This window comes from Muscardinus avellanarius (assembly GCF_963383645.1).
Source record: "Muscardinus avellanarius genome assembly, chromosome: 18".
NCBI lineage: Eukaryota > Metazoa > Chordata > Mammalia > Rodentia > Gliridae > Muscardinus > Muscardinus avellanarius.
In genome coordinates, this window is record NC_137804.1 from 23,348,602 (window position 1) to 23,373,625 (window position 25,024).

At 43.6% G+C, this 25,024-nt stretch overlaps 1 protein-coding gene across 1 annotated transcript in view; it reads right to left on the reverse strand.

Annotated features, from left to right (window-relative positions):
- The window catches only part of PLCL2 (phospholipase C like 2), a gene marked incomplete at its 3' end in the record, with an annotated part of 188,077 nt that extends 164,673 nt beyond the window's left edge, over positions 1–23,404 (reverse strand). The window contains exon 1 of the mRNA XM_080715692.1: positions 22,941–23,404. Coding sequence (XP_080571818.1) covers positions 22,941–23,255 — 315 coding nt within the window. The 5' untranslated portion in view covers positions 23,256–23,404. The remainder of the gene's footprint in view (positions 1–22,940) is intronic.
- Positions 23,405–25,024: the final 1,620 nt, after the last annotated feature.

The following is a 25,024-nucleotide window of genomic DNA, read 5'->3' on the forward strand; positions in this document are numbered from 1 at the left end:
CTTGGATTAAATATGTAAGTAAGAAGAAGACTGCAGCTCACTACACTGAGATTCCACCCAATTCCAGCTAGAATGGCAATCATCAAGAATACAGACAATAACAAGTGTCCATGAGGATGTGGGGGAAGAGGAACTCTTACACAGTCGGTGGAATTATAAATTAGTACAACCACTATGGAGATCAGTTTCGACCAGTGTTCCTCAAAAGGCTAGGAATGGAGCTATCATATGACCCAGATGCCTTTGATATCTTTCCTAAAGAACTAAAGTTAAAGTACTATAGCGACACACGCATATCCATTTTTATAACCACACAATTCACAATAGCCAAATTATGGGACCAACCCAGCCGTCCATCAACCGACAGACTGATAAAGAAAAAAATGTGGTGTTTACATACAATGGAATTTTACTTAGGCATAAAGAAGGACAAAATTATGTCACTTGTAGGAAAATAGATGGGACTGGAGAATATTATGCTACGTGAGATCCATCAGCCTCAGAAAGTCATGGGTGGTATGCGCTTTCTCATGTGTGAAAGCTAGAGGAAGAATAAGAAACATAAAGGACTTTAGCCGGGCGTGGTGGTACACGCTTGTAATCCCCGCGCTTGGGAGGCGGAGACAGGAGGAACGCGCTGGTTTGAGGCCAACCGAGCTGGCTTAAGAGACCATATTTTCAAATTTAAAAAAGTATAAAATAGGTCTGGGAGTGTAGCCCAGAGCTAGAAGGGCTTCCAGGAACCCCAGTACCACAAAAAAGAAAGGAAGGAAGGAAGGAAGGAAGGAAGGAAGGAAGGAAGGAAGGAAGGAAGGAAGGAAGGAAAGAAGGAGGAGGAGGGAGGAAGGAAGGAACAAACGAACGAACGAACGAACGAACCATAAAGGGCTTTATTTATTTATTGGTGCTGGGGGTGGAACCCAGGGGCATTCTGCCTCTGAGCTACACTCCCAGCCCTATTCTATTTGTAAGCAGGGTCTCACTAAGATGTGGAGGGCCTCAATAAGATGCTGAAACTGGCTGAGACCCTGCAATCCTCTTGTCTCAGCCTCCAAGCACTGGGATGACAGGTGTGTGCCACCACAGTGGGCTCATAAAGGACTTTAAATAATGCAGAGAGAGCTCTGTAGAGCTCTGAAGGGGGTGAGGAAAGAGAACTGGCGGGGGCAGAGGGAGACTGAAGAATGAGACAGTTCAAAAATACTACAGTAGTATTACTACCACGTGGGAAGGAAGAGGGGCGAGCGGGTGAGACGTGGCAGGAAATACACCAAGAACTGTGTGCACATGTTTTCATCACAGTGACCCTCACTAGGACATATAACTGCAATGCACTAATAAAACAATTTTAAAAATATAAGTAGGAAGAAGGATAACAAGGACTGAAAACTAAACTAATGTGGTCAAGCTCCTGTTCAGATAACAGCTTGTAAAGATAATTCAACTGAGTTACTAAATAAAGGAAACAGGATTTGAAGTTATAAGAATGATCTCTTCAAACTCTGCAAGTAGCAGGGAAAACTACCTTGTTAGTGACCATTGGCCTCCTCAAGTCTGCAACCACATGGCTGTGTGTTAGACTGGGTGGAGCAGAGAGTAAATAAACATGGTTTCTATTCTTGGCATGCTTTTCCTGGCCAAGCTGAAATTTCCCAGTCACGAATTATTGCCTGGTATCCTTTAAAATAGATTTCTACTCAAAGAATTCATAGAAAACATCTCAGAATCATAAAGAGACATATGTAATCCTTACATAAAGCTACTTTATTTTAGAAAATAACTTTTATGTAAAAGTATTATACATATTCACAAAATAAAGTTAGGACATACTTATATTTTCCATTGTAAATGTATTTAGAAGAATAAATCTCAAACTTTGTAGAATATTCATTAGTGATTTAAGTTCAATAAAATTTTATTTTTAAAAACTCAGATTTTAGTAAAATTTTGAAAATGAACATTGTCATAACTGACAATTCTATAAATCTAAATTGAAGATATAATTTTCATGTTAACTAATACAAAATTCTCTATTCAAAATAAAAATTCACAATATACTTAATGACTTCTCTCAATTTTATTTTAAAATGATAAAAGTAAAAAGAACATGTTCATCTGTATATTCCACATCTTCTTCATATATTTTAGAAATAAAGCCAAAGGATGGTCTGTAGACATCAGGGCCAACTTATCGGTTGGGCAGAGGAAGCACAATATTAAACTAAAGCCCACAGATATTTTTAAGGGCCCACAAGAATGCTTTCATTTCTTTTAGCATCAGAAGAAGAAAAAAAGGGCCTTCGGGTCAAATAAAAGGGTTTAATATATAATATTAATAAATGTGTCTTAAAACCAACAGTCATAATTTTTTTTTTTTATTTTAATGGAAGAAAGAATTCACAAAGAGAAAGGAGCCCAGGCCAGTGAAAGCCATTATGTACCCCTGCTAGATACAGAGTCTTTCCTATCCTAGAGAAGCTTATGGGATTATTCTTGCCAAAGCAAAAACTAAGATTAGAGGTGCTGTGACAGACCTGGAGAGTTACAGGCACGTGTCAGCCTCACTCCTCCATGCCAAGGCTCCCCTCCCATCTTCCTCCAATCTCTCCAATGATAGGGACTCAGAACTAAAAGGCTTCCCATGTGCTGTTCATACTCTGAGGAGGCTTAAACCTTGAGCTGGAACTGCTGGAGGCACAGAATTTTGCTCTGAATCAATTATTTAGTTGCTTGTTTGGTTTCAGACACCTTTGAAATTCAGATGGAAACTTTTCAAAACATACACACATACTCACAAAATTTTACACACAGTTTCTTTTTAGCACACAAATGTCATAGTTGAAAATATATTTCCTTCACATAGCAGATTTTTAAAAAATTTCCCAGTAACTGGCTGTTCCTCTAAAAACAATGAAAGAAACCAAAATTGTGCTGATAAATAGAAAGTGTAACTTCAAGTGAAAATAAATTTCCATTAGAAGCCTGCTGCTTTGGTTGATACAAAGGTTGGAATTGGGATCCGGTCTTTGAATTCTAGTTTTTGTTTTAATGATGTAAAAACAGGGGAATGTAATACCAGGTGGAGAATCACAAACCACCACACTGAAGCAGGGTAACACACCCCAAACCTCTCCTGGTCACAGTGCATGGCTCCTGGCCCCGCACCCCCTGGGGCCCTCTGTAGCAAGGAGAGCACACCATGCTATCTGTCATGAAGGAGAGGATTCAGTCTGCCTTTCAATGGGAGGCTGTCAGGACCAAAATAACCTTCAAAAGCCTTCTGTAGTTTTTCCTGGAGTCTACAGGCTTCTGCCTGTACAGAGGAGGCTGCCAGGTCTGTACCACTCCTGACACTGGCCAGCCGATGCACTCAGGGTCTGCTTCCAGGACCATAGCTAGGCAAAAGCATGCCTACATCCCCAGCAGCATTGAGAGTGGTGATGGCAGAGTCTTGAGCTGAAAGCCCTTATCAAGGGACCAGAGAACCAGCAGATGAGCCAACCCACTAGCAAGTCCTCTCTGTGAAATCAATTTCCCCTTTTAATATTACACGTATACATTCTCCCCGCCCCACCCCACCCTCACCCATACACCTGTTTTTTAGAAAACCAATAAACTTCAGTGTCAACAAAATGAATTCATATTACTTTTTTTTTCAAGATCTCTTGAAGAGATTAAGGATTGAAATCCATGCCATGGCTCTAGTCAATGGGCAAGGCTGCAGCAGGCAGCGTCTCCACTGGTTTTCAGGACCACTGGCCAGCAGGCCTGACAAAACCAAACAGGGATATGAAAAGCTACGCGTTCCCAGGACACATGGGACTTTTTCCCCCAAGACAGCAAAGCCAAATGATTAGCTGCCCCCACATCTAGGACCATTTTCAAAGGTGTCCATGGACACTGCACTTTGCAAAAAGAGATCTTAAAAGATGATTCTGTGACGGTCCCCACAGGCACTTAACAGATGAAAACCCCTAGGTGGTTATAATGAAGGATGCAGGTGATGGCAGAAGGGGCCTGTCCTGCCAAACGCCTGCCGAAGACTATGAGAAGAAAGGGCAGCAGCCTAGAACGGAGGGCGTCATCTTAGAGAGTCTGCTTTGAATCTTTTTTTTCTACACTCAGCCTCAAATCAATCTGAACATTTCCTAGAGATGAAACTTCACAGGGTCTCTCCCACAGGCTGTGGCTTCTCCCACGTGGCCATGTGATGCTCAGCCCTGCTGGACACTAAGAACTCTGCCTCTCACACATCCGAGTGCCCTTTGGTAGGCACACTGGAACTCCTATGGAACCCGCACTTTCACTGGCAATAACCCTGCTTTTAAAAAAAATAAATAGCACAGAGTTCTGTGTCTCAGCATACTCACCAATGAAAGTAAACTGAAAGGGCAGAAGCTCCATTGTACTTTGCTTTCTTGGTTATTTCTCTAATGTAAGACGAAATGGATATCTGTGATCATATGGCAGGACAGGCCTGCTACGTGCTTATCAAGGAAGAACTAAACTAGTCCATAACATGACGGCTGCCCCAATGGAGACTTTTAGATCATGCAGAGCAATTCTGTAGCAGTGCTGTAGGTGAGTAATCTACCTGAAACCTATAGAAAAACAGCTTTGTAATATCTTTGGTAGAAAAAAGTAATTAGGGAAGTAAATTTCAAAGTAACAAGAAAAATTTAATGAGGAAAAATATAAAATTCACGGATCCAAGGATAAGAATTGCTGCCTCAGAAAATAAAACATTAAAAGAAAATAGAGGCCGGGCGTGGTGGCACACGCTTGTAATCCCCGCGCTTGGGAGGCAGAGACAGGAGGATCGCGCAGGTTCGAAGCCAGCGGCGCTGGCTTAAGAGACCCTGTTTCAAAAATATAAAATAGGTCTGGGAGTGTAGCCCGGAGGTAGAAGGGCTTCCAGGAACCCCAGTACCACCAAAAAAAAAAAAAAAGAAAGAAAAAAAAGAAAATAGCTTCAGGCGAATACTTCTTTTCAAAAATGCTAAAAATCTGTCCTTTTCTGCCATGCCAATATGTCCATTCCTAATTTACAACACCTTTCCTATAAGAAATAAATGTTTCTGAACCAGATTCCAATTAAATTTTGCTTTGCAACTCTAAGTGAACCCATGCATGGCAAATGATAATAGGAGACTCTCTCAAAGACGAATAGAGGCTGAGGGCAGAGGCAGGTCCGCACCCAGGTACTTGTATGATTCCTTCCAAACCATTTTAGACTGGCTATTAAAGAAAAAGTTATACCTGACTTAGTTATTTTAAATTCAGTTCATATTCTTGCTATAGAAAACATGCAGTTGTTCAATTTTAATAGCAACGCATTAGTCAGCTTTCCATCACTATAACAAACTACCTGAGATAACTAACTGAAGGTCTGTTTTGCTCATAGTTTGGGAGGCTCCATTCCAAGACCAAGAGGACTCATCACCTTGGGGCTTCGTGGGCCTGTGGGGTGAAATGCAGGGGAGGCCTAGAGAAGCAAACTGCTCAATTTGTTGCCAGGAAGCAAACATAGAGAGAAAGAGACTGTGGTCCCACTGTTCTCTGCCAGAGCACACCACAATGATCTAAAGACCCCACCTCCTAAACTTCCATCGTCTCCCATAGTGCTACCTTAGGGGACATTCACATCCAAACTATCCCAAGTAGCATATATCAGAACTAATCACATCTCTTTAAAAAAAAAAAAAAAGAGGTAAATGCATACATTTTTCTTATGAAAGAGCTTGTTATAATGTCTTAGCTTATCAACTCTTTTTAAAAAATAAACACTCCAAGGCCGGGCCTGGTGGCGCACGCTTGTAATCCCAGCATTTGGGAGGCTGAGACCGGAGGATCGCGGTTCGCAGACAGCCTCAGCTACTTACTCTGCAACTCAGTGAGACCCTGTTTCAAAATTAAAAATTGGGCAGGGGGAGTAGCTCAGAGGTCAAATGCCTCTGGGTTCCATCCCCAAACCTACAAAAATTTAAAATAAAAATAAACACTCCCTCTTTCATTCATGATGACTTAGTGGCCATAAAGAAAAAAGATGGATGGTGGTGCCATTAAAAAAAAAATAACTCTAAACAAGGACTAAACAGCAGGAAAGGGGCTGGATAAGGAGGAATTTGAATATTTTGCCATAAGGTGTTTGGATGACTTGCCAGAGGGATGCTGTGCTGGAGACATTAACCTGAGAAGCAGAGGTGAGTCCATGGTTAACTGCAGCCCTGCTTGTGGAAAGGCTGTCTAGGAATGGGAGGAAGAGGCCTCTCAACTGTGTGGCCCAGAGAGCCCTGGCAGTCTTCACACGTGGGCGAGAGCGGAGAAGAGAATGGACGGAAATGAGATGGAGAAAGAGGTCGCAGATCTTCCAAGATACAGCTGGAAACATGGAGAAGCGAGGTCAGGAGAGAGCTGCAGTAGATGTGGGAAGGGCAACCGCTGTATTTCTTGCTTTTAATAACCCAAGCATTTTTACATGCTGATGGAGATGCAGGCATAGATGGAGATGTTAAAGATACAAGAGGGAGGATGGAGCAGGGGCACAGGTGGGAGGAGAGACAGCCCCCTGCCAAAACAGAGGGAGGGCCGGTGTACAGGTTTTAAGGCAAAGCTAAAGAGTTTCTCTAAGAAGAAAAGGGAAGACCAGGTGCTACGGTGACAGGAGAGACAGCCATGGGTGCCTTGCCGACAGTCACCCGTCAGCGCAGGCACCGTGAGAGCCAGGATGGCAAAGTGAAGCCTCAGGGTGCTGCTCGCCCCGAGGCCAGCCTGTGCCCTTGGGCTCATCAGCGCCAGCTCTCCCCTGCGTCCCATGGCCACGTGCACAGATGCCCCCTGCACAGCCCACATCCTGAAGAGCCCTTAGTTAGGCACCTTCCCTGCAACTCTTAGGATCTGCAGGTGGCTTCCAGAGCAGCCCAACCAGATACTGTTACCTTCCTGGAACAAACAGGTCTGACTCCCTCAGTAAATTTAGTGCATAAATATATTTTTTAAACTTCAAGGCTATACCGATGCTCCATCTTAACCAAATATGCAGAAAAGCGGTTACTTTTTCTAATAGTGGGCCAGAGAGATATGACCAAGGCGTTAAACTTTAGTTCCTTTCAGGGCAGAAAAACAACTCTTTGGTTTTTTTCACCAGCCAGTTACTGCCTCAAATGTGTGCTGCCTCAAGATTACCTTTTAATGACACTGAGTTTCTATTTTTATGTCTTGTTACTGAGGAAGGCAAGGGAGGGATAAGGTGCTACCTTCCCAGCTGATGCATCTAAGATGTGAGAAGGTGCCTGCCTGGCCTGGAGGAAGGCAAGCGAAAGACCTGGTCCAAGCTCCAGCCCGCTGATATCTCGTGTGACTGTGTACAGTTTGTACACAGGGGCCTTAACATTTTTACCTATAAAAAGGTCCCCACCAATGCTGTCTACCACACAGGATCATTGTGATAGTACACTGAACTGATGGTGTTAAAAGTGGCTTGTAAGCCAGGTGTGGTCGTGCATGCTTGTAATTCCAGTACTTGGGAGGCTGAAACAGGAGGATCACAGGTTTGCAGCCAGCTTCAGCAAGTTAGCAAGGCCCTCTGAAACTTAGTGAGATCCTGTTTCAAACTAAAAAATGAAATAGGGCTAGAAGTATAGCTCAGAGGTAGAATTTCCCTGGATTCAATCCTTCAACCCCAGTAATACACACACACACACACACACACACACACACACACACACACACACACTCATGCGCGCTTGTAGAGGTGAAAGGATTATATATATATATATATATATATATATATATATATTTAAGGAGAATTTAGCATATAAGTGCATTGTTACAACCATTTTAGTTTCGGAACATCTTGTTTCAGGATAAAAAACTCATTTCCTTGTGAAATGAGCAGATCAACATCTAGCTTTATTTCAATATATAGAAAATATAGTGAGCATAAGAGTTTAACTGACTTCTTAAAAGTCAAAATATATGCTAGATGCAAAGTTTAGATTATCTTCCTTCTAAATTTTACATTCTCCCTGAGGAAAAACAGTCTCCTTTGTAATTTCATCAATTAAAATTTTCATTGACGTTTCAAGTTCCCCGAAAATGCTAAACAGACGGAGGTAACTGTTTAAATTATGCGTATTCCCTTAACTTCCTGAATCCTCTGAATATTTATTTCTGTCAAAAAAAGAATGAGGAGATTATTTTCTCAGTATCATGGTCACTTCTCTCTCAGTAACAGAATCTTCCAAGGCTGAGATGAAGACATCAGTGGTTCTATCCTGGTGGCAACTAAAATGACAGCACCCGTCAACAGGCTCACCTCGCTCAAGACTGATGAAAGCGGTGGACCAGGGAGAAGTCACAGGCCTGTGGCCACGTGATTCCACTTGAAATGGTAAATAAACCCAAAAAGGAGCGGATGAAAGCAGAAACACCAAATCAAAACACGGTAGTCGAACAGTATGAACCAAGGAGTGTTGAAAACAAACTTTTAAATTACAAATGATAAGAGATGGGAAAAATTAATTGTAATCTTTAAAATAGATTTTTTTTTTTTTTTGAGGGAGGCCGGGCGACTGGGTAGCTTAATTGGTTTTTCAGACTTAAAGAAAAAGTATAGATCTCTGTCGTGTAAAGAATAGAACCAACAATAAAATAGCAGAAACTAAGTCATTCAGACAAACAGATCCTTACAAGATCTGTATGGGTTTTTAGTAAACACATCAGTCATCCAAAAAGTTTTTGCTCGGCGCCCAGAAGACACATGAGACACCCAGCAGACAAGAATCCATGCACTTTAGACAGTGACAGTACAAAGCAGAGACCTCTTGGCACCGTTAACATTTCAGACAAGCAGAAGCCCAGCCCTTCCCAGGGTCCATGGCTCCGCTTGTAGCTCCTGGTCTCACGGCAAGCCCCAGGCCACCGGAACCTGGGTCCAGGTCTCCGGTTTGAATCTCTGCATAGAAATCCAGACTGCATCTTCCCTGCCTACTTGATGCCCTTTTGATGTTGTTTTTAAACATAACCCCAAAGGTCTACTCTGTTCAGACACAGCAGAAACGCTTAAGGCTAGACTGCCAATTCTCTCCCTGTGTGGAGGCAGATGGCTAATTGTTGTTCTCGCTCTTGAGATGCTCCGAGCTGGTCAGGGCTCATGTCCATCCTCATGCCACACTATCCACACTGCCCACAGTGGCCCCAGCTCCACGCACATCTTGGGGCCCAACCTCAGTTGAGCATAGACTAGGGTCGGCATGAAGGGAATGTCAGGCCCGAGAGCTGTCCTAGTAACACAGCCCGACCACACTCTGCTACTTCTGTGACGTCTTCTAAGCTGTCCTCCACCCTGTTTCTACACAGCTGCGTGGCCACGAGTGGGAGCGGACAGAGAGCAGCGTAGCTGCACTGTGGCCAGTACTGCCTGCAGAACACAGTTCTCATGGAGTCCTCGGGCAAGTCCCTGGCACACTGCTCATTTGCTGTGCATCCTATTTCTCAACTTGGTATCACTCTCTTGCTTCCAGGCCCGTTACTGTAGCACTCATAAATTGTGTTTATGCTTTGGTGCAAAAGGCCAGTAACATAAATATATACATACATACATACATACATACATACATACATACATACGGAAATAAATAAATAAAGTATTTTCAACCATCACTTCTCCCCTCACAACAAAGCTGGGTCAGAAGACCTGGCTATTGATTCTGGGGCACAAGTACCCTCCCTAAGCCATTGCAGGGAAAATACCACTGAGCTCTGAGATTTCACAAAGAACTTGAGGACTTCTTCCCAAAGAATGCTGAAATTCATTGCTACTCTTCCTCCTGTTTAGATATAAGTAAATAAAACTGCCTGTTAAAGATGTGTGTGTGTTGACAAGGGGCCACAATCACGATTAGGACACTTTGGCAGCTGCCTAACTGTGGGCACCCCTCCAAGCCCCCCACTCAGCCTTCCTGCCAGGTTCCTTTCTCCCTGGTGTCCACTCAAGGCAAGTGAGGGGCACGGGCTTCTCTGCTGGAAGATCCACTCAAGTTACTCCAGAAGAGAAACAAACAGACCCAAGAGAATAAGTTAAGCTACTGCGGACAAGTGAGGGAGAAAAAGAAACTCACCACAGAACCAAGATTGTGCACACGCGACAACTGAAATGTTCACATTACCGTTTCGTGGCCAGTAAAATAGTTTTATAGATGTTTTGAGAGTTCAACGTTCATTCTTCTGGATCTCAAGTTACATAGCAAATGTTTCTACATTTAGAAAATACACATTTAACCTAAAAGCTACCTGTCAACCACCATGAACAGCTCCAGAGCTTCCCTAGACCCCTCGGGATCCTCTCTATCTCCCTCCTACTACAGATCACCCTCACCCACAGACACATGTTTGGCAAGTGCCGATATATAATCTTCTCTTAGCAAACGGCACTTTACTACACGGAAGGTGTGCTGTTTGCGCACAAGATGAGATGGTTAAAAGAAACGTAAGGGCTTCTTTCAGTAAAGTTGACATTTTCAACTGCCTCTTTCCAGAAATAGCATTTGTGCTATATGGTTCTTTCTAAGACACATTTCCCCCTGGGAGAGGTTCTTCTTCCAGGCAACAGGATACTAGGAATGCCCAGATAGCTTTCCTCTGGTGAGACATGGAAAGGACCCAGGATACACCAGGAGACAGTGACTGAGCTGTGATGATTAATCCAGGTAGATTAAGGCTCCAAATAACTCAACACAGGTCTTTTTGGTAACTGACATACATACGTTTTTACCTTTACCTGGATCGAAAACACATTCTTATGGCAAAATGATTAGCAAACAGGCCAGATCGTCAGCATCACATATAAAAATCTGTCCCTCCAAATTTGACTAAGGAATTGTTCCCCATCAAGAAAGGAGCAGCTGGACCATTTGAAGCAAAAAATCCAGAGGAGCTAAAGGTTCAGACTGACTGACTCTACCCATCGTTCAGCCACAGAATCACCACCACCTGTCACCTGCAGAATACTGGATCTGTTTGTTTGCTCACATCCGACAGAGCTTGAGGGGGTCCTCGAGGACTTGACTGTATAAGGAAGGCTCCACAACTGTGCGTAACCCTCGCTACACCTTAAACTCTCCCTGGCTGCTTTAGGAAACCCCCAGAAGTTTTGACTAACTGGAGTGGGGTGGGGTCTGCATACTAGTATGTTTTGGAATCCAGGTAATTCCAGTATGTCCTAAAATGACCCAGCTAAGGATATGATGTTTTCCTTCCCTGCTTCACTATTTGAAATCCTAAGTGTACAGCTTAGTGGATTTTTACAAAACAAATACAAGTTTGGGGACCACTACTCAGATGCAGAAACAAAACACGACTGGCACTTAGAAACCCCCTTCGCTCCCTATCTTGATCGTTATCCCTTCCCAAATAATCACTGTTTTAGCACGCATTACCCCAAATCACCTTTCCTTCTTTTAAAATTTATGTAAATAAATGTATGTAAATTACAAAATGTATATAAATTTTTAAATTTATGCAAAAATATGTACTTTTGTGCCCAGTTTCTTTCTTTTAATCCTATGCATGTAGTAGTCATCTCTCTTTCTTTCCTTCTTTCTTTGTTGTTTTTTTCTTACTTTTCTCCACAATATTACACGGTATAATGTCCGTGTGTGTGTGTGTGTGTGTGTGTGTGTGTGTGTGTGTGTGTTTACTGGGGATTCAACCTAGGGGTGTTCTACCTCCAAGCTACCTCCCCAGCCCAATTTTATTTTTTATTCTGAAACAGGATCTCACTAAGTTGCCAAGGCTGGTCTCAAATCTGTGATTCTCCTGACTCGGCCTCCCAAGTACTGTGATGACATGTGTGTCACCACATCTGGCTATAGTGTGATATTTTATAAGATGAGCATTTGGGTTGTTTCCAGTTTGGAACTGTGACGGTTAATGCTGCAGTAAGTGCTCTTGTACATATCTTTCAATATATAGCTGTAATAATTTCTGTTGGGTATATACCTCATACAAAAGACCACAATATAGTGTGGACAGGAGGACAGGCAAATAGAAGGATATAACAAAAGAGACTCCTGAAACAGACCCACACGTACGCAGTCACTTGATTTATGACAGAGCTAATGCGAGGGGAAAGATGGTATTTTCAAATAAATGGTGCGGAATAATTAATTAGATGTTTATAGGAAAAGAAATATTGACCCCTTTCTCACACTATACACAAAAGCAAAATCTAAATAATTATAGCTCTAAATACAAAATGTAAAACGATAAAGGCTCTAGAAGTAAATACATATAAATAAATATCTTCATGGTCTTAAGTAGAGATTTCTTAAAGAGGATACAGATATAACAGCCATAAAGAGAAATATTGATAAACTAGATGTCACTAAAATTAAGAATTATTATTTATTTTAAAATATCCTTTAAATCAGTAAACGGGCAAGTCATATGCCAACAGCGGACATTTTCATATTTCTTTTCTTTTCTTTTCTTTTTTTTGTATGATGCTGGGGATAGAACCCTGGGCCATTCTACCTCCAAGCTACACCCCCAGACCTATTTTTTATACTTTATTTTGAAACACGGTCTCACTGAGTTGCAAAGGGCCTCACTAAGTAGCTGAGGCTTCCATGAACTGTGATCCTCATGTCTCAGCCTCCCGAATGCTGGGATTACAAGCATGTGCCACTACACCCAGCTTCATATTTCCTATTTCTATCAACAAAAGATTATATTCAGAAAATGTAAAGAAGTCATACAAGTGAAAAATTTTTAAAGCCAGTTTTTTTTAAAACGAGCAGAAGTCTTGAATAGGCATTTTTACAAAAGAGAATATTCAATGGTTGAGAAATATTATGAAAAGGTGCTCAAAATCACTGGTCATCAGGGAAGCTCACCTAAAAGCTGCAGTAAGATACCATGTTAGTGGTTACACAAAACAAAAAACACTCAGGATGTCCAGTATATCCATTTAAAGTAATTAAAATGCACATAACCAAGAAGGTGTGTGAAGTGGTTTACCTAATTAGGAACATTGCTTGATTCTACTAACACTGAACATCTACATATTTTATGATATTTTCTACTTCAAATAGCATTTTAAATGTATAGAAAATTATTTATGGGAACACACAAAAACCAGAGAAAGCCCTGAAAGGCTACAGATCTATTTCTGTAAAGACAGACCTCTTTAAATAAACCACCAAAGATAAACATAACCTTACAACTGCTATTTCATCAGATATTCTATTACCTCTAATATAAAGACCTATGAATAATTCTATTGACACTTAATATGAGCTGCCAGCACAGATTGAGAAAAATGAAAATCTAAGCAACTCACTTTATATTTTTAAGAATGAACATCAAACCATATAAGTTTGAAAAATTGCATCTGTTATGTCCATAGGACACCAGAGTTTCGAAGAAGATAAAAAATAAAAGGTAGAAGGAAACCATACGGAGAGAGTCATAGAGCTTGTGATTCTAATGGTAGCTGTAAATGAGGTCACTTAGCCCTCTGTGGCCACACTAATTGGTCAAAAGCAACAGAGGCTTCATCAGCAATGCTCAGAAAAAAACAGCCTACCCCTTCCTGGGCATTTTCAATTTAGAGAGCAGACACCTGCTACCCATCGCTTTCTCAGGAGAAAAACAGGGCTCATGTCAACCTCCCACTACATTATTTGGTTAGCTCAGGATCTTTAGCATTTATAAACAGTCTTCAGAGTCGATGCATGCATAAGTAGCGTATGTATGCATTCAGTTCTCTATAGCAAAAAAAAAAAAAAACAAATTCACAAAAATAGCTATCTGTAAGACCACATCTCGTTCTATTAATACCCATAAACTGCAGTATTACATAACACTTTTTCCCAGTTCTGTTATGCTGATATGCAAATAAATGAATTCAACCATAGCTAGGAGCTAAATGTGCTTATTAGTAAGGCCTGTGTCTCTCTAACTACAAAAGAATTTTACATGATCTCTTTGTGTTCTGAAAATTCCCATGAACCCGCATTATTAAATCAGTTTTAAACTCAGCTGCTTCATTTCTTCATTAACACCTGCAATATCCAACTCGGTATAGTTAGCGAACTCCCCAAGAAGATACCTGAAACCTGACTTCAGAGTAATGTGCTGTATTATCATATTTTAAAATTCTAAAATCACGCCGGGCGTGGTGGCGCACGCTTGTAATCCCCGCGCTTGGGAGGCGGAGACAGGAGGATCGCGCAGGTTCGAAGCCAGCCGCGCTGGCGTAAGAGACCCTGTTTCAAAAATATAAAATAGGTCTGGGAGTGTAGCCCGGAGGTAGAAGGGCTTCCAGGAACCCCAGTACCACCAAAAAAAAAAAAAAAAAAAAAAATTCTAAAATCACTTGACAATTCCAAAACAATAACAGAGATAGATACTATCAGAAGAAGCCCATCTGAAAAACAAAATGTCACTAATTGTTACATTCCAGTACCCTAAAATATACATAACTATAACATAGATATGTTATGAATTATATATATTAAGGTACTTGGATGAAACCCAGGGGCATTCTACCTCTGAGTTACACCCCCAGCCCTATTTTTTATACTTTATTTTGAAACAGGGACTCATGAATTGGAAAGGGCCCCAATAAGTAGCTGAGGCTTTCCACGAACCTCTTCCATCCTTCTGTCTCAGCCTCCCAAATGCTGGGATTACAAGCATGCGTCACCACATTTGGCTTTTATTCTTTATTTTATTATTATTATATTTTTTTTTTGTGTGTGTGTGTGTGTGTGTGTGGTACTGGGGTTCCTGGAAGCCCTTCTACCTCCAGGCTACACTCCCAGGCCTATTTTATACTTTTATTTGGAAACAGGGTCTCTTAAGCCAGCGCCGCTGGCTTCGAACCTGCACGATCCTCCTGTCTCCGCCTCCCAAGCGCGGGGATTACAAGCGTGGGCCACCAGGCCCGACTATTCTTTATTTTTTGAAACAAGGTCTCATTAAATTGCAGAGGCCCTCACTAAGTAGCTGAGGCAAGCCACCAAACTGTGATCCTCCTGCATCTGCTTCCCAAGTACTGAGATTACAAGCATGCGCCACCACACCCAGCATAACTTATATTTTAATAAAGAAGCAAAATGGAAAACAACCCCCCTAAAAAGATTGCTAATCTCGTAAAGGAATATGGGAAAGAAAGAAGCAGAAGTTCTGTTTTATGGGTCAGAGAGAAAGCCGGGGCAGGGCAGAGAGGACCATGGCTCCGGCTTCATGTTGCTAGGTGCCTGCGGGCTTCCTCTCAAGACTGAGCCCCAAGACACCAAATTCTTCTCATTGAAATTAGTCATCTATTTTAGGAATGATAGAAACTTCTAAGATTAAGGAGCTGAAATGGTTTGAGTAAGGAGGAGAGAAAAGGTGAAAAAATACATTTCAGAAGCTGGAGTGGAAGTGGGTGGTGCAGCAGTAAAAAATAAATAAAATAAGGAATAAATAAATAAAAATAGTATTTCAAGATAACCAAACTTGGTCAAAATGTTGGCTTTGCCTCTTATAAGCTCTGGGACCTTGCTTAGAAATTCTCAAACTTTGTGGACAGGGTTCCCTTATTTCTAAAGAGAAGGGCAATGTTTCCTTGTAAGTTCTGGAGAGATGTACATGAAATGATGGATATAAACATTTCTTAGTATATCTTCTGCACCCAATCCTAGCGTTGCATATAACAGCAGAATTTCAAAGGCAATATGAAAAAAATGCGCGGAGGGATTAGAGATACCACTTTTACTAAAGCTGTGTATTAGTACACTAGATTCCTTGTGTGCTTTCTTCTTTTATTATTATTAATTCTACAGTGTTCCAAATGGATATCTTTTGACAATACAATACTAAGGACAATAAAAGTTTAAGTAATTTAGTTCCCTAAAAATAAGCAAAAAAACTCTACGTGTCACTTAAACAAACTGAATGCCAGAAAAGAGATGAAATGTTTTAATGAACAGTAACACTCCTGTGCCATGCGTCTTAAACTCTGATAAAAAGCATAAATGTGGTAACCAGAAACAAACGTCAGTGTCTTACCCAAAGCTACACAGAAAGAACACAGGAGAACCAGGATCTAGCCCAAGCAACGAACTCCAGACCTTTTATTTTCCCTACTATTTTGCCCTCTGAATACTCCTGACATGCAACATGTGGCCTGGGCACAGCCCTCAACCCCAGGGACAGTTAAGCTGAGATAATTAGCTAGAACATGTTTTACTTAACTAACCCTGTCATGTGACCAAGCGCTAGTGGCCAGAGGGCCCAGTTGCCTGACCCGCTCTGCCGTTCTGGAATGCACAGGTGCCAAGTGTCCGGCCAGCGAGCTCACTGAAGCTATTCTCTGTCACTGAAGCTCGATGGGATTAATTATAGACTTTGGGTGGCCTCAAGCTATGGACGTGTTCTGATGTAAGGAAAATAAATTCAGGTGAATTCATTCGAAACCTCCCCCCCCCCATGCCACTCTTGCATGGGGCTGTAACTGTCTTCTTTCTATCTTTTTAATAAACTCATTTAAATCTTAAAAAGAGAAAATAAGTTCAACTAAAACTTCTCCTGCGGCTCTAAGTTGAGTTTTGCATCAGGACTGACACTCATGTACCAAACATAATGTTCCTGATTCACCATTGTTATCAGTAGAAAAAAAGGTGGCCAAGTGGCCTGCAAGCATATGCTTTCAGATCCTGTAGCCCTCTGGTACAAACAGCTGAATCCCACTAATGAAGAACAAAATAATAGCAAAACTAATCCAGAGGTTGAGTGAATAAGGGTATCAAAGCTATATATTAATGATGAATACAGCATCCATTTTTACAGATTTTTATATATACTTAGTGCATATATGCGTGTATATACATATTTTAGTACTGGGGATGGAACCCATGGGCATTCTACCTCCGAACTACACCCCCAGCCCTATTTTTTTATTCTTTATTTTGAAACAGGAGTGAGTTGCACAGGGCCTCACTAAATAGTAGCTGAGGCTGTCCGTGAACTGCGATCCTCCTGTCTCAGCCTCCCAAATGCTGGGATTACAAGCGTGCGCCACCACGCCCAGCGAAACTATGAATATTCATACTTTGCTTATATCTGCATTTAGGCTATAAATAACATGCCCTCCTTTGATGAACAGTACGGCATGGAGAACTTAAGCATAAAAAGGGGGGAAAATAACATTCTAGACCCCTTGCAGAGCACACAGAACTATCAAAGGAAGTGAACTGATTTGGGGGGAGAATATGCTAAGAAAATAACTTAAGTGGTCAATACCATTAATTAGTAAAACAAACAACTTCCTGTCTGCTTTCTTTATGGATTTTGTAAAAAACAATGCAAATCAAATGCAACTCTTTGGGAGGAGAGGTTGCAAATGAGGGAAGGGGAAAGCAAAACAGAAAGAGTTCTGCCAGTGTATAAAAATGAACACACCATGATTATGTTTGAACACTGGACTGTGAGTTGAGACAAAAGCTCTCGGAGTGGAATAAAACAACCAACCATCCCCTGATCTTCCAACAGTTACCTTCTTTGGCCCAAAATGCATTAGTACAAAGTAAAGCGGAGAGTTGCTGACTGGCCGTTAGATTTTTCTGACTTAAGTAATCCATTAGAATCTGCCTATCTAGACAAATTCATTTGGTGATCCAGTTGCTACCTGTGTAATATTTATGAGATGGCCACAAATTTGCTGGGCATGCAGTTGCCTTTGTTTATACCTATTAAACAAAAGTCTAAAGCCGGGCATGGTGGCACACGTTTGTAATCCCTGCGCTTGGGAGGCTGAGACAGGAGGATCACGCAGGTTTGAAGCCAGCCTCAGCTACTTAGCGAGGCTCTCAGCAACTTAGTGAGACTCTGTTTCCAAATAAAATATAAAAAATAGGTTTGGTAGTATAGCATGGAGGTAGAAAGCCTCTGGGTTCCACCCTGAGTACCACCAAAAAAAAAAAAAAAAAAAAAGTCTAAAGTCAAATGCAGATTCTTTTAAGGTCCAAATCAAGAACCAGTTATTAAATGCTTGATACCTGTGCAGATCTACTGAGCTCAGGCCAGTTTTTACATTCAAAGAGCTTACTTTATTTAATCCATGGGCCAATATAATACACTTATATAAGTCTTCATTATTTTGCTTAAATATGTACAACAGGCGTGAAACACCTGCTTATTCACCTTGTCGGGGGAGTTCAGTGTCTAGACACAGGTATACATGTTGGTATAAAAAGATAGCAAAGGTGTTTCTCCTACACAATATGATACTATGATGATGATGACATCATTGCATTAAGAAAAATAGGGCTGCCACCTTGGACAAGGTCGGCCCACTGACCACTGTGAAGCTGGAAAGCTTGCTCGAGCAGCAGCAACAGGTGACCAAACGGCTGCCTACGTAGAGTATCTGTCAACTTCTTCTGCCAGCAGAAACAGACATTCTTTTACCCTCTCCAATATCCTGTACATTTAAAGGAAAAAAAAAAACAACCCAGCGTCCCAAACCAACAAGGCTCCCTTATTTACTTAGAAAATGTAAACAGCCAATACAATGTGCAGGGCAGCAGGGTGCAGCCATACCCAAGGGAGGCCCTGGAAACCAGCTCCTGCGCCCTGGACCTGCGGTTAACCTCTCTGAACTCCGGTTTTCTCCAGCTTCTGTGGTTGGTGCAGGACCAACTTGAAGAATGACGGTAAGCACTTTTCATGTGTTTTACACCTAGTATTTAGCCAGTGGTTGTTACTATCACTGCTTCTAAATACAAAAATAACGCAACGGCTGTATTGTCCACATATTCGAAAGGACCCAAGTCCAACAGCTGCCACAGTCCTGGAATATGGCGAGGGGAAGACTACCAAGAGACCTGGGGTGGGGATGGAGTGGTGCAAATTCTCTCTCCATCTTGGCCGTGCTGGTGGTCCTGTGACGCTATGTTTGTCAAAGTTCACACTATTGGACACCACCAGTGACTCGTAACTACGTGCAAATAGACCACATTTTTTAAAGTATCAACTAAAGCATGTACTCAGTTCTGATAAAAATAAATCATTCCAACTAACGTACACATTTTAACTTCATTTATTTCTAAAATCACAAAGCAATCCAAGACCTAAAAAATGCTGCTTCATATTCTTAGACCAGATTCTCTAATTAAAGATAGAGCTATTTGTAAAAAAAAAAAAAAAATGTCATCTGAACAATTAACAAAATTAACTATCTCAAAATAAAGCATAAACTGTATTGAGTAGTGTGATCAAATGAATTATGGTAAGAGAAAATGAAAGCAACATTTTCATTTACTAGATTACTTAAGATGACAAGCATAATGGCTTTGTCCCTAAAAATCCAGTAATGGGCCTTTGCAAGTAATCTTAAAAGTATATTATTATATTCAATTAGCTGTGAACAGTAAAAGAAAAAAGTCTGGTGATGATTTCCATAACTTATTTATCATCTCAAGCTATTTGTGAAAGGTTTTACAAGGCTGCTCATTCTGAATTTATCAAAATTACCATAACCAAGGAGCTGTTACCAGGACTAAGGAGCTCTTTCAGTATCGATTTGTGCATCTATTTTGGCAGAAAATATAGTTTTACAACAATTTCTTACTCAATGCCATATTTACAAAACAGATGGAGAACCAAAGAAATTATTTTACATGAGAAATATAATTCTGGTCAGCCTACAGTGTGTTTCTGCTTACGTCCTACACTTGAAGCCCGGTGTGGTGGTGCATGCTTGTAATCCCAGCATTTGGGAGGCTGAGACCGGAGGATCGCGGTTCGGGGACAGCCTCAGTTACTTAGTGAGACCCTTTGCAACTCAGTGAGAACCTGTTTCAAAATAAAGAATAAGGCCGGGTGTGATGGAGCACACTTGTAATCCCCGCTCTTGGGAGGCGGAGACAGGAGGATCGCGCCGGTTGGAAGCCAGCCACACTGGCTTAAGAGACCCTGTTTCCAAATAAAAAAGTATGAAATAGGTCTGGGAGTGTAGCCCAGAGGTAGAAGGGTTTCCAGGAACCCCAGTACCACCCCAAAAAAAATAATAATAATAAAAAAATTGGGCTGGGGATGTAGCTCAAGGATGCCCCTGGGTTCCATCCCCAGTACCGTAAAAAATAATAATAATAATAATAATAATAATAATAAAAATAAATTCTACACATGAGTAATAATCCTTTCTTTATCCCATTCTGGCCCTTCCTCCCCTTTCTGATTTAGGGTTCCCTATTTAAGAGATGTCAAGATTATGAAGGAGATGGAAGCTGAGAAAGAAGCATGAAGCTGACATTTCGGCTAATACAACCCCACAAATATTAGCCTTTGCTGCTTGGCTAGCATTCGGTCCTTGCTATTCTTCAAGTCCCCTCCCAGTCACCACCCTGCTTTCAAACCTGGTCCCACCTCTGCTCGTCGGCCACCTGACTGCACGCTCTCCTTCGCATCTTTTAGAAAGAGCGTGGCAAAACATGGAACGATGTCACTTCTGCCTTTCCACGTGGCTTTCTGTTTGAGCTTTTTACTATTTCTTAACAAAAGTGAAATATAATGTCTGCCGTTCATGCAAAGAAAAGAGCTGTGCTGTATTCACTTTGTAAAATTTGACATTAAAGTAAGACTTTTTTATTCTATTAAGATATGGTCTTGACGTCGAACGCTATGTGTTTAGGAAGTATCACACTAGATTCCAAAGATCTCGAGGCTTCCATGTACCAATCTGAGGGGCAATATGAAGAAACATTCAATGGTAATTAAATGTACCATTAGGGAAAGGTATTATTTAAATAAAGTATCCTCTCCTTCTTATAACCTGGGCTCAATCAACTTTCATACTACTTCTACAATTTCCAAGAGTGGTAAAGAAACTGCAGGTTTCCTAAAGTCAAGGAAAAGGTGTCTGTTGTCTCTAGAAGTAAAAGATGGTAAACAAAATTGGAGGCTGGTAAACCAAACCCACCTGCTTTAGAAATTAACAGAACTTGGAGAAAACGTGCGCTCCGTTATCATTTCTCCATCCGCGTGGTGAGCAGTTTATTGAACACCTATTATGTGCCTGCCCCTAAGGGTGTGATGATGAACAAGAAGCAGAGTGCCTTCATTAGGAAAAATAAAAATAAATTCAAAAGTTTCAAAACTCAATAAAAGTATTGACACCATTTCCCAAACCAGTGATTTGTGAACAACTAATTATTTCTCCATGTGTTCCACAGCTCTCAATGAAGAAATGATATCTACTGACAAATTCTCAATTCCATGTATCAGAAATATCGACACTCTCTTTCACTCTCTTTCCTTATCTCCCGCGAGTGTAAAATCAAAACAGATGCTGCTGTCATTCAGGAAGTTACATTCTGAATCCCAGCAGGGGCACTAATAAAAATGCACTTTTTAAAAGGAAAAGCGGGCCCTCAAAACGACAGAGGGAGTGTTGTCTTAACCAGGTAGGCTAGCATAACCTCTGAGATGTTCACCTCAAATTTCCTTAACACCACAATGCAAAATCACCACAAATAGTTGGTGACTGAAAAGCCAAAAACACCCAGAAAAACCTCAAAAACAAAAATGTCACATAACTGTCAATAAGTTTACCACCTACAGCCGAAGGAAACTCTCATGGAAACAAACTACACAGTAAAAGAAATTATATGCCACTCACAGCTACACGCGCAGCAAAAAGACCCTTTGCTTCGATTAAAGGTGGGCTGCAGGTAATTAGGGAACTTGATCTTTAGGCCCTTTGACTGTTCCCTTGCCCAGTTATAAACTGTACAAACAGATGACAACGCAAAACGCAGTTGCACAATGCCTCTTACACAGAGCAGCAAGGTGGTATGTTTCACTAGACCGCTGCAGAAGTTGATAACACCAGCAGACATTTCCACAGTCCTTGGAGATTTCTGGAGCTCCCATTAAATTCCAAATACCATCAGAGCCAACTCTTCAGGGTGGCACATTCCAGACCCCCCCACCCTCCGTTATCAGCCACAGGAAGGGTGGGGACGGCCCTGACAGTGTGCCTTGAGCTCACTGTCCTGATAATCTCTGGTTTGGAGAAAACAACCTTCTCATGTTTGCTCCCAACTTGAGCAAGCCAGCAGCACCACTCTTGCCTGAGGCGCTCTTCTAGGCTCATGGACTATTTTTGTTTCACCTGATGTCATGTGAAACATTTTTACGTTGCAGACCAAAATGCACGATCAGAATGAAACCACCCCAAACTCCTACTCTTACTTCGTCAGTGTAAAGTGCACAGAAACGATCGCTGGCTTTCTTCTGCTAAATAAAAGCATGCAAAGGATATCAAAACCGAGCAAACTGTCCAAAAGAACTTCCACGGATCTGCAGGCCTGACTACCGCAGCGAGGAAAAGATTAAATCGTGCGGAACTGTAATCTCTCAGAGCTTTGGAGCCCGAGAAAGCGGAAATCTGCATTTATGTTCAGAAACCTCCCTTTCTCCCTGTGATTGAGGGAGGGGCGGTTTTGCACCCTTCAAACATAACCCTTTGCGAGAAACAACTATCATATAGATCAGAAGAACCCTATGAAATAATCTCCGTTCGCTGCCTGGGATTTGCAAGGAACGTTTTTCACATCGTCCCTAAGTGTCTTTTAAAATGCAATAGAGAGCTGGGGGAGTCTGTCACCAGCCCAGGCAACCACTGAAAAGCGTGCCCTGCCCAGGCAGGTACAAGGCCCACATTCCAAGCCAATCCTGGGAGAGGTGACAGCCCCAAGTTGAGCCCCGGGGATGCCTGGGCACAGCTCCCCCGCACATTCGGGATCGCCTCTCCATTCTTCCCAAATGCCTTCTGCACCCAGTCCTGCTCAGGCACTCGGACACCCCAGCGCCCGCGGCTAGCAGCCAAGGGTCCCCCGCGACCCTCCACCTCGCCCCCGGGGGCAGCAGACCCGGCGCCCACCTACCTTGATGATGCTGCTCCGGCGGGGCAGGCCGCCCGGCTTGCTCTCCCGGGCGAGGGGCGCGGGGGTGGCGGCGAGCGCGGCGGCGCGGGCCCCCCGGGCAGGGCTGGCGCGGGCTTCGTCGCCCCCCGCGCCCAGGCTGCAGTCCCCGTTGGAGACCCCGGCGCTGTCATAGCGCGGCCGGCCGGGGCCGAGGCGCCCGCCGCCGCCGCCGCCCTCCCCGGCCCCGGCTTTCAGGGCGCCCTTGGCGCCGAGGCCCGGGCCCGGGGAGGTGGGCAGCGCCCCGGCCGCGGCGCCCCCCCGGCCGCACTCCGCCATGGGCGCCCCGCGAGCCGCCGCACAAAGCCGGTGCCGCCGCCTGGGCGCGCGGCCCCTCCCCGCGCCGCTCCTTCCGCTTTTCTTTTCTTCTTTTTTTTTTTTTTCTTGTTTTAATCTAGAGGTGATGTTGCCGGCGCGCGGCGGCGCGATCCCGAGGCTCCTGCGGGAGAGAGGAGAGCAGCGGTCAGCGCCGGTGCCCGCGCCGCACCTGGACCCGCCGCCCGGCACGCGCGCCGGGAGCACCGCGGGGACTCCGGGAGCACCGCGCAGCGCCGGCCGCGGGGGGACACGCGGGGGCACACGCGCCCCGCCTCGGACGCTGACAGCCGCCCCGGCCGCCCGCCCGGGCGCTGCCCCCTACCGGCCGCCCCGGCCCACCGCCCGGCCCGCTGCGCCGCGATCGCCGCCGTGGTGGCTGCGGGCGCCCGGCCCCCGGCATCGGGCCGCGGCCGCGGGTCGCGGGCCCCCCCTCCGCCCCCGAGCTGCCGCCGCTGTCAGTCACCCGCCCCGAGTCCCCCGAGGCCGCCGCCGCGCCGCGCTCCGGACCCCAGCCCCGCACGAGGACTCATGCCCTTCCCACGCAACTCGGGGGAAAAGCCACCCGGACTCTCCCCTCTGGGACTCCCCAGGGTTTCAGACCCATTTCACATACTGAAGCCAATTCTGTGCGGGTCTCTTGGGGATCTGGACTGTGAATCGGTGCCACTGGTTGCAAGGACCCTGGGGCTGGGGGTGAAGGTGGGTGGGTGGCTGGCGGGAGTCGAGGGGCACAGGACCTTGGCAGGGCGTATTCCTTGCCCTCCCAGGCGCCCTAGAGATGGTCACTGCCATCCCTCCCTTTCAAATGTCCTTCCTGGTCCTGCCACCAGGGGTGCCTGCTGGTCCAGCCCCTCTCCTCCCCCACCCCCTTGCGGGTCCCACTGGAGATCGAGCTCATCTTTTGAGTTAGGATCCTGCTTCTGTGCTACAACGGGACCCTCCTCTTTCTGGTCCTCCTACCCTAACCCAAGAAGAGTGACTGGCCTCAAATTCAATGATGCATGTCGCTCCCGTGTGCAGATACCTCCCCCGGGTCTCCATCCATAGAGCCAGAGAGGGTCCAAACTCCGCAGGTACCAAGCCAAGTTTGGTACCTGCGGGCCCCAACCAGCCTGGCCCCACCCACCTTTACATCCCAGGTATCCCTGGGGTCCTCTCTCCTGCCCTTCCTGAGCACCCTAGGTCTTTCTCACTCTTGTGCTTATCCTTTTCCTGGAATGTACTCTCCGCAGGGAGTAGCCGAGAGTCCAAATAGGGCTGAACTTAAAGACCTTGTCTTGATTAGCACGCTGTTGCAGCAAACTGCCTTGAAACCTCTGAGGAAATAGGCCTTACATGCATATACATACCCTCCCTTGCCCCAGAAGCAACACCAAATACTTTCCTGTTATTCCAGAGGGCGTTTTAATTCTTCAGATCCTCTGGATTCGTGTTCTTGTAACCCATCAAAAGAGCTTTTATACATCTCTTGCCAACCTGGGCCTACACACTAACAGAAATATTTTACATAGATAGATAACAATGTTTGAATATTTTATTCAGCCCCTTTCTTTTTCTTTATTTTTTTTTCTAGCGTTGTTGCAAAATATTTTTTTTCTGTCTTGTCATAGTTTTGCAGAATACATTCAAATAATTCAAACCCGGTTCTTAATTTGCCTTATCAAATTTATAGTCATTATAGCCTGTGAGTATGCTGTGGGGGAGGAAAGGAAGAAAGATGGGACCTTTGT